General features: G+C 40.2%; 1 protein-coding gene across 4 annotated transcripts in view; it reads left to right on the top strand.

Annotated features, from left to right (window-relative positions):
* fars2 (phenylalanyl-tRNA synthetase 2, mitochondrial) overlaps positions 1-12,693 on the top strand; it is a 149,303-nt gene that overhangs the window by 44,365 nt on the left and 92,245 nt on the right. For all 4 annotated transcript variants that reach the window (XM_058765926.1, XM_058765927.1, XM_058765929.1 and 1 more), the window contains 3 exons: positions 5,269-5,913; positions 6,917-7,079; positions 7,166-7,297. In XM_058765926.1, coding sequence (XP_058621909.1) covers positions 5,269-5,913; positions 6,917-7,079; positions 7,166-7,297 — 940 coding nt within the window. The remainder of the gene's footprint in view (positions 1-5,268; positions 5,914-6,916; positions 7,080-7,165; positions 7,298-12,693) is intronic.

Raw genomic sequence — 12,693 nt, 5'->3', positions numbered from 1 at the left:
GATAGTGGTGCCCAGGAACCTGAATTTCTCCACTGCAGTCACAGTGCTGTTCATGATGGTGAGTGGGGGGAGAGCAGGGGGGTTTCTCCTGAAGTCCAAGATCATCGCCACTGTTTTGAGCGTGTTGAGTTCCAGGTTGTTGCAGTCATTGGTGTAGAAGGAGAAGGGCAGTGGGGAGAGAACGCAGCCCTGGGGGGCGCCAGTGCTGATCGTACGAGTGTTGGATGTGTATTTTCCCAGCCTTACTAGCTGCTGCCTGTCTGTCAGGAAGCTGGTGATCCACTGACAGACGGAGGTGGGCACGGAGAGCTGAGTTAGTTTGGGCAGGAGGAGGTTTGGAATGATAGTGTTAAAGGCCGAGCTGAAGTCCACAAACAGGATCCTCACATAAGTCCCTGGTCTGTCTAGATGTTGCAGAACATAATGTAGTCCCATGTTGACTGCATCGTCCACAGACCTGTTTGCTCTGTAGGCAAACTGAGGAAGATCCAGCAAGGGTCCAGTAATGTACTTCAGGTGGGCCAGCACCAGTTTTTCAAATGACTTCATGACCACAGATGTTAGAGCCACAGGCCTGTAGTCATTTAGTCTTGTAATTTTGGATTTCTTTGGGATGGGGATGATGGTGGAGCGTTTGAAGCATGAATGGACTTCACACAGCTCCAGTGATCTGTTGAAGATCTGTGTGAAGATGGGGGCCAGCTGGTCAGCACAGGATTTCAGACAGACTGGTGTAACACAATCTGGCCCTGGTGCTTTTTTTCCTTTTCTGCTTCCAGAAGACCTGGCACACATCGTCTTCGCTGATCTGAAGTGCAGGTGTGGTGGAGAGGGGGGTTGCTGGAGGTGTAAATGGTTGTGTGGAGAGGTGTTCAGAGCGGGTGTGGGATGCTTTTTCAAACCTGCAGTAGAACTCATTCAGATTGTCTGCTTTGTTGTTGATTATCCACAGTGCTGGGGGATGGTGTCTTGTAGTTGATAATCTCTTTCAGACCTTTCCACACTGATGCTGAGTTGCTGGAAGTGAACTGAATCTATAGTTTTTCAGAATAATTCCTCTTTGCCACTCTGATCTCCTTTTCCAGTGTGTATTTTGTCTGTTTATACAAGACTTTGTCCCCCTTCGTGTAAGCATCTTCTTTGGCCTGACGGAGCTGTCTGCGTTTTGCAGTGAACCACGGTTTGTCGGTATGGTAAGTTCGATGAGTCCTGGTAGGAATGCACATATCTTTACAGAAACTGATATAACATGTTACAGTCTCTGTTAGCTCGTCCAGATCATTGGCAGCAGCTTCAAAAACTGTCCAATCAGTGAGGTGGAAACAGGCTTGTAAAACCCGCTCTGTTTCATTAGTCCATCTCTTTACAGTCCTTAATCCAGGTTTAGCTGATTTCAGTTTATGCCTGTAGGTCCGTATAAGATGAACAAAACAGTGATCAGAGAGTCCTAAAGCTGCCCGTGGGACAGAGTGATATGCATCTTTTATTGCTGTGTAACAGTGATCCAATATATTACTCTCTATATATGTCTCTGGTGGGACATGTAACATGCTGTCTGTATTTTGGTAGTTCACGGGAGAGAATTACTTTATTAAAGTCCCAGAGAATGATTAAAACAGAGTCCGGGTGTTGTTGTTCTGTGTCTGTGATCTGATCAGCGAGTTTCTGTAAATCTGAGCTCACGTGCGTTTGCGGAGGAATGTAAACACTCATGAGAATGAACGAGCAAAACTCCCGCGGCGAGTAGAAAGGATTACAGTTAATGAAAAGCGCTTCTAAATTAGGACAGCACATCTTCTTTAACACTGTTACATCTGTACACTACCTTTCATTGATGTAAAAGCACGTCCCACCGCCACGCGATTTCCCCGTTGATTCTGCGTCGCAGTCTGCTCTGAACAGCTGAAAGCCCGGCAGACTTAACGCGCTGTCCGGAATGGCGTAATTCATCCAGGTTTCCGTGAAACGCAGAGTTTGAAAAATCCTTATTTGTCCGGGAGAGCAGAAGGAGTTCATCCGTTTTGTTGGGTAGAGAACGGAGATTCGCCAGATGGATGCTAAGCAGCGCTGTCCGAAATCCGCGCTGTCTGAGCTTCATGAGCGCGCTGGCTCGCTTCCCCCATCTGCGCGTCCTGAAGCATTTGATCAACGCCGCTACTGCACCAACTACAATGTCCAGCAAAACATCAGAATAGTCGAAAACCGGTGAAAATATTGGATGGTGTGTGCTGCCAAATGTCCAGCAATTCGTCTCAGGTGAAACTGATTGCAGGGATATAACTAAAGACAGGACAAACTAACAAAAACATAACAACGCCACTGAGGCTGCCATCAGTGGCGCCATCCAAGGAATACTAAGGTAATACTGTGTTTTATACAAGAATTAAGGGAATATCTTGGTTCTGTCAACATGCACCTTAATTGTACCATGGTATTCTGTGAACCATGGTAAAATGCAAGAATGTCACGATACTATCATGGTATATGTTTTAGGACCCAATTTTTTTGACGACTAAAATTGCACAATTTTTGAACACAAACTATGGTTTTCTTTGAATTGCTTTAAAGAACCATGATATTACCATATTTTATTTTTCATATATGTTATGAAAATAGCATGAGACATAATTGTACCATGGCATTTTTTAAAGTACCTAGAAATACCATTGTAATGCCATGTTTTAGGACCACATGTTTTGGACCAGTGGAATTGCAAATTTTTATTTGGAATATATATCATGGGAATTGCATGTGCCATAGTTGCACCATGGTATTCTTTAAAGTACGCTGAAATACCATGGTAATGTCATGTTTTAGGACTTAAATCACATGTTTTGCACCACAGGAATTGCAAATTGATTTGAATATTCCACAGATGTACCATGACATTCTACTATTTACTTTAAAGTACCATGATATTACCATGTTTTATGGCTTGGTTCACATGTTTTGAACCACAGGAATTGCACTTTTTTTCTGAATGTACCATATATTTACCATGGCTTTCTTTTAATTACTTTGAAGTACCATGAAATTACCATGTTTTGTTTTGAATATGTAACATGGGGATAGCTTTAAAGCACCCTTAATTACAATGGTAATGGCATGTTTTAGGGAATGAACCACATGTTTTGGACCAATTGCATGTTCTTGAATGTACCATAGATGTGCGATGGATTTCTTGGAATTATGTTAAAGTACCATGATGCTACTCTGTTTTGTTTTGGATATATACAATGGGAATACCATGTGCCTTAGTAAACCATGGTATTCTTTATAGTACTCTGAAATACAATGCCATGTTTAAGGACTTATTTTTTGTACCATGATTTTGTTCAAATGACTTTAAAGTACCATATTACCATGTTTTACGGGAATATATATCATGTGAATAGCATGTGCCTTACTTGTACAGTGGTATCCTTTAAGGTGTCTCGACATCTTGACACGTTGTTACGTACATTTAGTAGATGTACCATGGTCGTAGCATTGTACCATGTAAATATTATGGCACATGATTCACAAGGCAATCACCACCACAGTACTTCATTGTGAGGCTACAAACAATAAAAAGAGGACAGAGATTGTCAGGAACAGAGAAAATGAGGAAATCAAAGGGGGGCAATGAGGATGGGACCACCCTTAATTCAATTACACTGCACTCCCCATAAATCACGTCCACAGTGTATTATGACACCCCGGATTGAACCCGCTGTGTGATGGATATCAGATCTTGCGTTAATGTGTGGTGTGGTGTGCTGGCAGCAAAGACAACGAGATGAGCGTGTGTGTCTCTGTCTGTGCGTTTGTGAGGGCATGAGCTCTCACCTGCTATTTCCATCAGCTCTCTCTCGGGGCCTCTCTTCCTATGTCACAAGTTAGAACAGGCACCGCACATCTCACCAGAGGTTTCTGAGGTTAAGTCCCTTGTGTGCAAGCTCATCTGACATCCCAGTAATGTAATCTAACTCTCACACTGCTCGACTAAAGCCCAGCATGCCTGAGAATCTCCATTACATGTACAACAGCATTTATTGCCAGAAAAACACAGAGGAAGCAGACATCAAATGGGTTCATATATTTGCTCTTAACATGTCATGTAGCATTAGCATTTTGTGCAAAATCTACCTGTCAGTGGGTTGCTGATCAGTAGTCGGTTGATCAATGCTAAACATTGTTTCACAACCTTTTTTTTTCTTATTTTAATTGATTCCAGGAATTGATTGGATCATGAAAAGTGGTCGTAACAAAATAACAAAGACAACCTTTTTAAAAATGTTATAACATGCACTGAACAAAATTGACTTGTTTTCTCTCAGCGGACAGTATATGGACAATAAGTGCAGCCCTTCAATAAGAAAACTGACAGATACAATGAATAAATCTTTTATTGAAGTCTGACAGTATTTAAAGCTAGTGCATGTTACAAAAGCAGTGTTTTGATGCAGTAGAAATAGTGCTCCTAAATTGGATAAATTTAATGACGGCATCTTAGGAATCCTGCATATTTTGCATTATGAATTGTACTTTTCCATGTGCTGCAATTCATCTGTTAGAGAAGATCGTAGCACACTAGACAGTAAATTAGATGTGTGTATGGTGCTTGCGAACCCACAAAATACAAACTACTATTCAAATGTTTGGGGTCAGTAAGATCATTTTTTTAAGGAAATTAATACTTGTATTTTGCAAGGATGCATTAAATTGATTAAAAGTGACAGTAAAGACATCTGTCTGTCTGTCTATCTATCTATCCATCTATCTTTTTTTTTTGACAAAATAAATTCAGCATTGATGTTTTTCTTACAAAACATCTTACCAACCCCAAACTTTTACAGAACCCATGTTGCTATATTATTTATTATTAATAACAGTTCTTACTTAAATGACAGCATAAATGTGTTCTCTCGAAAGAGAAATGACTGACTCACGCCATTGGTTGTTGCTGTGTCCAGTTGATTGAATATTAAAATAAACAGGGCATTGTTTGAATTAATTTCAAGAGAATTACCCTATGAATTACTTTGACATAATTGTTTTCGCTGCTTATTAAGATTGCATACAAGAAAGTACCTTAATATCAAACATCAGTTCACCTTTAAATACCTACAATAAATAAAACAAAAGAAAAGTCTAGTTGACTTTATTTAAATAGTTGTATGACCGGTTGACTCTGATTCTTTCTCATTCCTAATTAGCACTGTTTTTTTATTCACTTTGAAACCATTGAAGAGTTCACATTTGAAAGTTTCCTCCCTTTTCTTACAGACTCATGGATCAGCTGCGATGACGTTTTACAAGTGTTCCCAGTCTCTCCTCAAACACATGGTCCGTCACTGGCCGGCTAACTGCCAATGGACCGGTTCTCTCGCCCTGTCCCATAAACTCCACCCCTGCAGGGGTCTGTCGACAGACAGCTCTGCTCCTCGGCCGCAGATTACTGAAAACTCAATAGAAGTTTTCAGTCATGTCCACCCGCGAGATGACATGACCAATGTGACAGCTAAAATCTTGTCCAAAGTTGGCTGCCAGCTTCATAACCGAGCACACCACCCCTTGTGGCTTATTAAAGAGCGCATCAAAGACCATTTCTACCGCTCCTACACCGGACGCACAGGAAACCCGCTCTTCTCCGTACATGACAACCTCAGCCCGGTGGTGACGGTGGAGCAGAACTTCGACAGTCTGCTCATTCCTCCAGACCATCCCAGTCGGAAAAAAGGAGACAATTACTACCTGAACCGCACACACATGCTGCGGGCCCACACCTCCGCCCATCAGAAGGAGCTGGTGCGCTCAGGTCTGGACTGCTTCCTGCTGGCTGGAGATGTTTATAGACGAGATGAGATCGACTCCAACCACTATCCTGTCTTCCATCAGATGGAGGGAGTGCGGCTTTTCTCAAACCATGAGGTTAGAATGGTGTCCTTAATGGAGGAGAGCCTGGCTAAAACTTTGAAATGTGACAAAAAAAAAAAGAAAAATTTGAAATGTGACAAAAAATCGGCATGTTTAGATTATCGGTATTATCGGTATGGAAACTCACTATATATAAATGGCATATTATATATAAGTGTATTTTGTAGTGAACGATTCATCCATGTACATTTCTTTGTTTTGTTTTGTTGCCTTAATTTCTCAATCTTCTGGTGAAGCATAAGACTTCTCTCTGGTGACATATGCAGGACTTCTCCAACTATTTCACCCACTTCTGCCTTCATCCAATCAACAACCGATGGACACAGAATCAACCGGCCCTGCATTTTTCTCAGAAATATTATTTTACAGTAAATTATAGTACAGTAAAGCACTTAACATTATAGTACATTGTGAATTTAAAATTATTTATATAATATAATATATAATAAATATAATATTCTGATAATAAAATAAATAATAATATTAAAAATTATATTAATCTTGTAATTCATTCTGGTCCTTTTTGACCCGGAAGAGATACGTAACAAATTATAATGGTTTTGTAATGGTAGTTAATACTGGTAGTTCTCAGATAATATGATATTATACATTGTATGCAATGATATATTCATATTTTGCATCTTTTTTTTTTTTTTTTGTGTGTAACATTTAATTTAAAAGAATTCCTCATTTTTTTAATGAATACAAAAGCATTAATAAGTTAACATTCAAACTATAGATTTTAACCGTTGGATGGTTTCAGGGACCTTTCAACTGAATTTTAAGACTTGAATTAAATTCTGTGAAGGAAAAGTACCCCCAAGTACCCCCCAAGTACTTATCTGTGTAGAAAAAGCTGTTTATTTCAAGCATCCAGACTGTAATGAAGAGGCTGTTTAAGGACACATGTCAGAGAAGTCATGATGAAATCTTAACGTAATCTTTCTGAGTGCAGTTAAAGATACACATTTGTTTTCAACCGTTTTCTCACTAACAGCTGTTTGCTCGAGTGGAGAATGGTGAGGATCTGTCTTTGTTTGAGAGCGGTGACCGCCGCACGCCTCAGAAACAGGAGACACACACGCTGGAGGCTGTCAAACTTGTGGAGTTCGATCTGAAACAGGCTCTCACGCGCCTCATGCGACACCTTTTTAGGGAAGGTATGAATACTGTGATGTTCACACTTGTTTTTCCTCACTTCCTCTGTCCAGCTCTCTTCCTCCATCTGTTTGTTTCTGTCTTGCAGATTTGGAGATCCGCTGGGTGGACTGCTACTTCCCTTTCACACATCCCTCCTTCGAGATGGAGGTGCGCTTCCAGGGCGACTGGTTGGAGGTGCTGGGCTGCGGGGTGATGGAGCAGGAACTGGTTTGCTCAGGTACGCTCATGCAAACAAGAAAAAGCTGCCTACTGGCTACATAAGCAATGACCATTTTCCATAAGAGCTGCTGAGTCATAAACATCAAAAGAGAAAGTTGAGCAGGGTTCAGCTTTATGCAAATTCACACTGAGATTTTACAGGGCAGCTGTCATGAAAGACTATTAACAAACAACAGTCCATCGAGATGCCGAGCGCCAGTGATTTAATTGCTGTCAGTGTGCACGCACTGTGAACCTCTCAAATTACTGATCCCAACACATAGTGTGTAACGCTAGAAATTTAGCCATCACAATATATACAATATACTGTTGGCAAAGTAGTTTTCAGTTATTTGAACATGAGATTGATATGGAAGCCCATTTAAAAAAAATTATCATAATAATGGCATAAAATGTCGAAACTATGGCTCAGTCATAATTATTACATAAAAAGTTAAAACTATGAGATACAAAGGTAAGATTGACACACTCTCAGAAATTAAGGTACAAAAGCTGTCACTGGGGCGGTACCTTTTCAAAAGGTACACTTATGACAAAATGTTGTTGTTTTTTTATAATTTAATTTTTATCTCATAATTTACATAGATTATCTCATAATCTCATAATTAAGTTCCAAATAAAAAGAGAAAGTAATGAAATTTCTTGAAGAATCTTTATATATATAGACTGTGTGTGTGTGTGTGTGTGTATGTGTGTATCTATATATATATATATATATATATATATATATATATATATATATATATATACAGTGGGCAAAAAGTATTTAGTCAGCCACCAATTGTGCAAGTTCTCCCACTTAAAAAGATGAGAGGCCTGTAATTTTCATCATAGGTATACCTCAACTATGAGAGACAAAATGAGGAAAAAACATACAGAAAATCACATTGTAGGATTTTTAAAGAATTAATTGGTAAATTCCTCGGTAAAATGAGTATTTGGTCACCTACAAACAAGCAAGATTTCTGGCTCTCACAGACCTGTAACTTCTTCTTTAAGAGGCTCCTCTGTCCTCCACTCGTTACCTGTATTAATGGCATCTGTTCGAACTCGTTATCAGTATAAAAGACACCTGTCCACAACCTCAAACAGTCCAACTCCAAACTCCACCATGGCCAAGACCAAAGAGCTGTCAAAGGACACCAGAAACAAAATTGTAGACCTGCACCAGGCTGGGAAGACTGAATCTGCAATAAAGCAGCTTGGTGTGAAGAAATCAACTGTGGGAGCAATTATTAGAAAATGGAAGACATACAAGACCACTGATAATCTCCCTCGATCTGGGGCTCCACGCAATATCTCACCCCGTGGGGTCAAAATTATCACAAGAACTGTGAGCAAAAATCCCAGAACCACACGGGGGGACCTAGTGAATGACCTGCAGAGAGCTGGGACCAAAGTAACAAAGGTTACCATCAGTAACACACTGCGCCGCCAGGGACTCAAATCCTGCAGTGCCAGACGTGTCCCCCTGCTTAAGCCAGTACATGTCCGGCCCGTCTGAAGTTTGCTAGAGAGCATTTGGATGATCCAGAAGAGGATTGGGAGAATGTCATATGGTCAGATGAAACCAAAATAGAACTTTTTGGTAAAAACTCAACTTGTCGTGTTTGGAGGAAAAAGAATGCTGAGTTGCATCCAAAGAACACCATACCTACTGTGAAGCATGGGGGTGGAAACATCACGCTTTGGGGCTGTTTTTCTGCAAAGGGACCAGGACGACTGATCCGTGTAAACGAAAGAATGAATGTATCGTGAGATTTTGAGTGAAAACCTCCTTCCATCAGCAAGGGCATTGAAGATGAAACGTGGCTGGGTCTTTCAGCATGACAATGATCCCAAACACACCGCCTGGGCAACGAAGGAGTGGCTTCGTAAGAAGCATTTCAAGGTCCTGGAGTGGCCTAGCCAGTCTCCAGATCTCAACCCCATCGAAAATCTTTGGAGGGAGTTGAAAGTCCGTGTTGCCCAGCGACAGCCCCAAAACATTACTGCTCTAGAGGAGATCTGCATGGAGGAATGGGCCAAAATACCAGCAACAGTGTGTGAAGACCTACAGAAAACGTTTGACCTCTGTCATTGCCAACAAAGGGTATATAACAAAGTATTGAGATGAAATTTTGTTATTGACCAAATACTTATTTTCCACCATAATTTGCAAATAAATTCTTTAAAAATCCTACAATGTGATTTTCTGGATTTTTTTTTTCTCTTTTTGTCTCTCATAGTTGAGGTATACCTATGATGAAAATTACAGGCCTCTCTCATCTTTTTAAGTGGGAGAACGTGCACAGTTGGTGGCTGACTAAATACTTTTTTGCCCCACTGTGTATATATATATATAAGCATTTCACTTTCATTTTACATGTTTATTCAGATTTATTTTTCTTCTAGCAAAAACAGCTGCATGATAACATACTGTTACCATGACACAAAATGAATCATGAAGATTATTAAGAGTAAGTTTTAAGTGTGATTGAATACTGCATGTCATGGGAAGCACAAAAGAAACTGATGCTCACAGAGCATGTCAGACTGTTGCTGAACAACCAATAATCAATAAAATATACTTATATTTAGCATCGCCCTTGATTCCAACCACCCTCAGATGAGCTTGTCACAATGCATTCTGGGATGACCAAAGGATGCGTGAGATGCTGCCATTGAATTTGATCAAAATGAGAAATCCAAAACAGCATAATTTTTTCTGCATAATCTGTTTGGAGCAGCCTTCACATAGTGAGTGTGAGATGCCTAAAAATGAAGATGCTTAGAAGGTTTTCCAGCCGCTTGGTGCCTCCAGAGCAGTGGCCACACCTTTGAGACAGAGAGAATGGCGTTCTGCCTCTGCCAGTAGATGGCGGTGTTGTGCAGTGCTGTGTGAGGCAACCAGCCCTCATGAAGCGGAGGGGGTAGTCCCACACGAGGGAGATCCAAGCGCACCAGTAAAAGGGGGAGGAGAAAGACACGCATGACTGCAGAGACATGGTTTTCCTCCCCGGGGATGGACCTGCATGACCGGCCCTCCCTCTCCACCGGCCCAGTCATCTCACTCCTCACTGCCACTTAATTCTTCAATCTCATCTGCTCTCTTCATCGATCCTGTCTGTGTTAAACAGCACTGCGTCCCCCGCCGTCTGCACTGCTGACATGTGGAACATGTAACGGCCAATTAACGACAGTGCCACTCAATGGCGAGTGATCGCTTTTTTCTCACTGCTCTGTTAACTTGATTTTACACTCTACATGTTACGTTTGACTTAATCATTTGCTTTATTTACAATTAAGGTCCATCATTATAAATTAAATTAAAAATTATAAATTGGTCAAAAGTGACAGTTAAGACATTTATAACGTAACAAAAGATTTATTTTGAATAAATGCTTCAAATTATTTTAAACACTCTATTCATCAAAGAGTCCTGAAAAAAAAAAAAAATGTTTTTATCAGTTTCCACAAAAATAAATAAATAAATGAAGCAGCAGAACTCTTTTCATCAATAATGATCATAATAACCAGAATTTTTCCTTTAGCATTAAAATGAACATTTTTGAAGGATCATGTGACACTGAAGACTGGAGTAATGATGCTGAAAATTCAGCTTTGCATCACAGGAATAAACTATTGCGAATAAGGCGTTTACATGACCCAAAATTCAGATTAATGCAGGCATATGTCAAATGTTTTATTCAGATTTCTTGTAATCTGAATGCTGCTAAATGGGATTATTGCAGTTGCATTGTGCATGCATTATCAGAATATGGCCAAATTCCAATTAACACTGGAATATTCTTATTTCTGTAAACGCAGTCGGCGGCCTCTCTCCAACAAAGAATATTTTTGAGCATTTTATCTTTAGGTCCTCTTGTGTGTTCTGGCATTTTGAATCCATCAATAATTAAAAGCTGAAGGCAAGTCCTTAAGAGCCCCCGTCTCTCTCACACTTTATTTTTTATTCTCCGTTCCACCCTTCCCATCATCTCTCTCTTTGAAACCACTCATGGTCAAGTGCATCTCTTCCGTTGTGCTGGAAGGCTACTGCTCTCCCCTGCATTGTTTTGGCAGCATGGAAAAATAACGTTTCTTGTAAAGAGCTTTCTATTTATGGTCCTCACATCTTCGTTCAGTTTTATCTTCTGTGTGGCTCCAAAGAGGTCAGTCGCTATGATTATAGACCGACTGAATGACCAAACAAAGAGTCATAAACCACTTTTTATGAAAATCTGAGTCTAGAATGATAATATGGAAATTGATTTCCACTCTCGTATTTATCATCACAGCAAGGGCACTTGTAATCCTGCTTTGATTGGACTTTAGTAGAAAGTTTGTGTCTTTCGCAGTGCTGTGCCTGACAGGAGTACAGATTACTGAGTGTGCGTCTCTCTTCCTGTTTTGTCTGGTTATACTCAATCACTGCTTTATCCCTGTGTACACCCACTCGAGTGGCAATGCATATTCACAACTGGGTAAACAAAGCCCTCGTGTCTCCAGACAGCTGTCAGAAGGCCTTGCTCCCCTCCTCAAGGCTTTGCTGCTCAGACGAATCCGCTCACGGGTGTCATTCTGGCAGCGTTTAGGCAAACCGTGCCTTCCTGTCAAGGTTACGGGGCTTGTTTAATCAAAGTTTTCATCGTAATGTAGAAGCAATTTTAATGAATTTCGACAAACCCACACAGTTTGTGTCAAAAAATGGCTTATTAACTAAATATCTGTCAGTAGCTGCTGTAAGTGTCCAAGTATTAAGTACTGTAGCCATAGATGATATTCTAATTGCGTCAGATAGTAATACCAGGGAGTGTGATTTATTCCCTAATCTTGAATGGCCATGTACACGGTTGTGAAAACATGGGAACATGTAACTTTTAAGGTACTAAAATGCACCCTTTAGGGGTAAATAATGTACCTAATGTACCTTGAAAGGGTACCGTCCCAGTGACCGCTTTTGTCCCTCTTTTTTTCTGAGAATACAGCATATTCAGTGAGAAATAAAATGTTGGATTGGACCCAAATTCATCCACTAGGGATGGATTAGATCATGTAAACTGACCTTTATTGTAAGGGAGAGGTTGAAATGCGCATAGAGACAAAAAAGATGTTTCAGAGGTGGAATAAATTACTACATTTTATTGAAAGATTACAAACACAAACATATGTTTCTTTGCAATAAGATTGCTGTCTGATTGTGTATGCACATCTCATTTACACTTGGCCATATAAATGCAACACTGATATAAATCATAATATATAATTCCCATGATGTATGCAAATATTAGTGTCCACGATGATGCCAATGCCAGCAGCAAAATTTTGTTCACTTTGTTGCAACCCCATATTGCAACTAATGTTAGAGTTGTGCTTTCTTCATCCATGTCTGTTCTATGATTTCTCCCTTTT

This window comes from Onychostoma macrolepis, chromosome 24, assembly GCF_012432095.1.
Source record: "Onychostoma macrolepis isolate SWU-2019 chromosome 24, ASM1243209v1, whole genome shotgun sequence".
Lineage (NCBI taxonomy): Eukaryota > Metazoa > Chordata > Actinopteri > Cypriniformes > Cyprinidae > Onychostoma > Onychostoma macrolepis.
The sequence above is the reverse complement of the archived record's forward strand: the minus strand, read 5'-3'. Positions and strand labels throughout refer to the sequence as shown.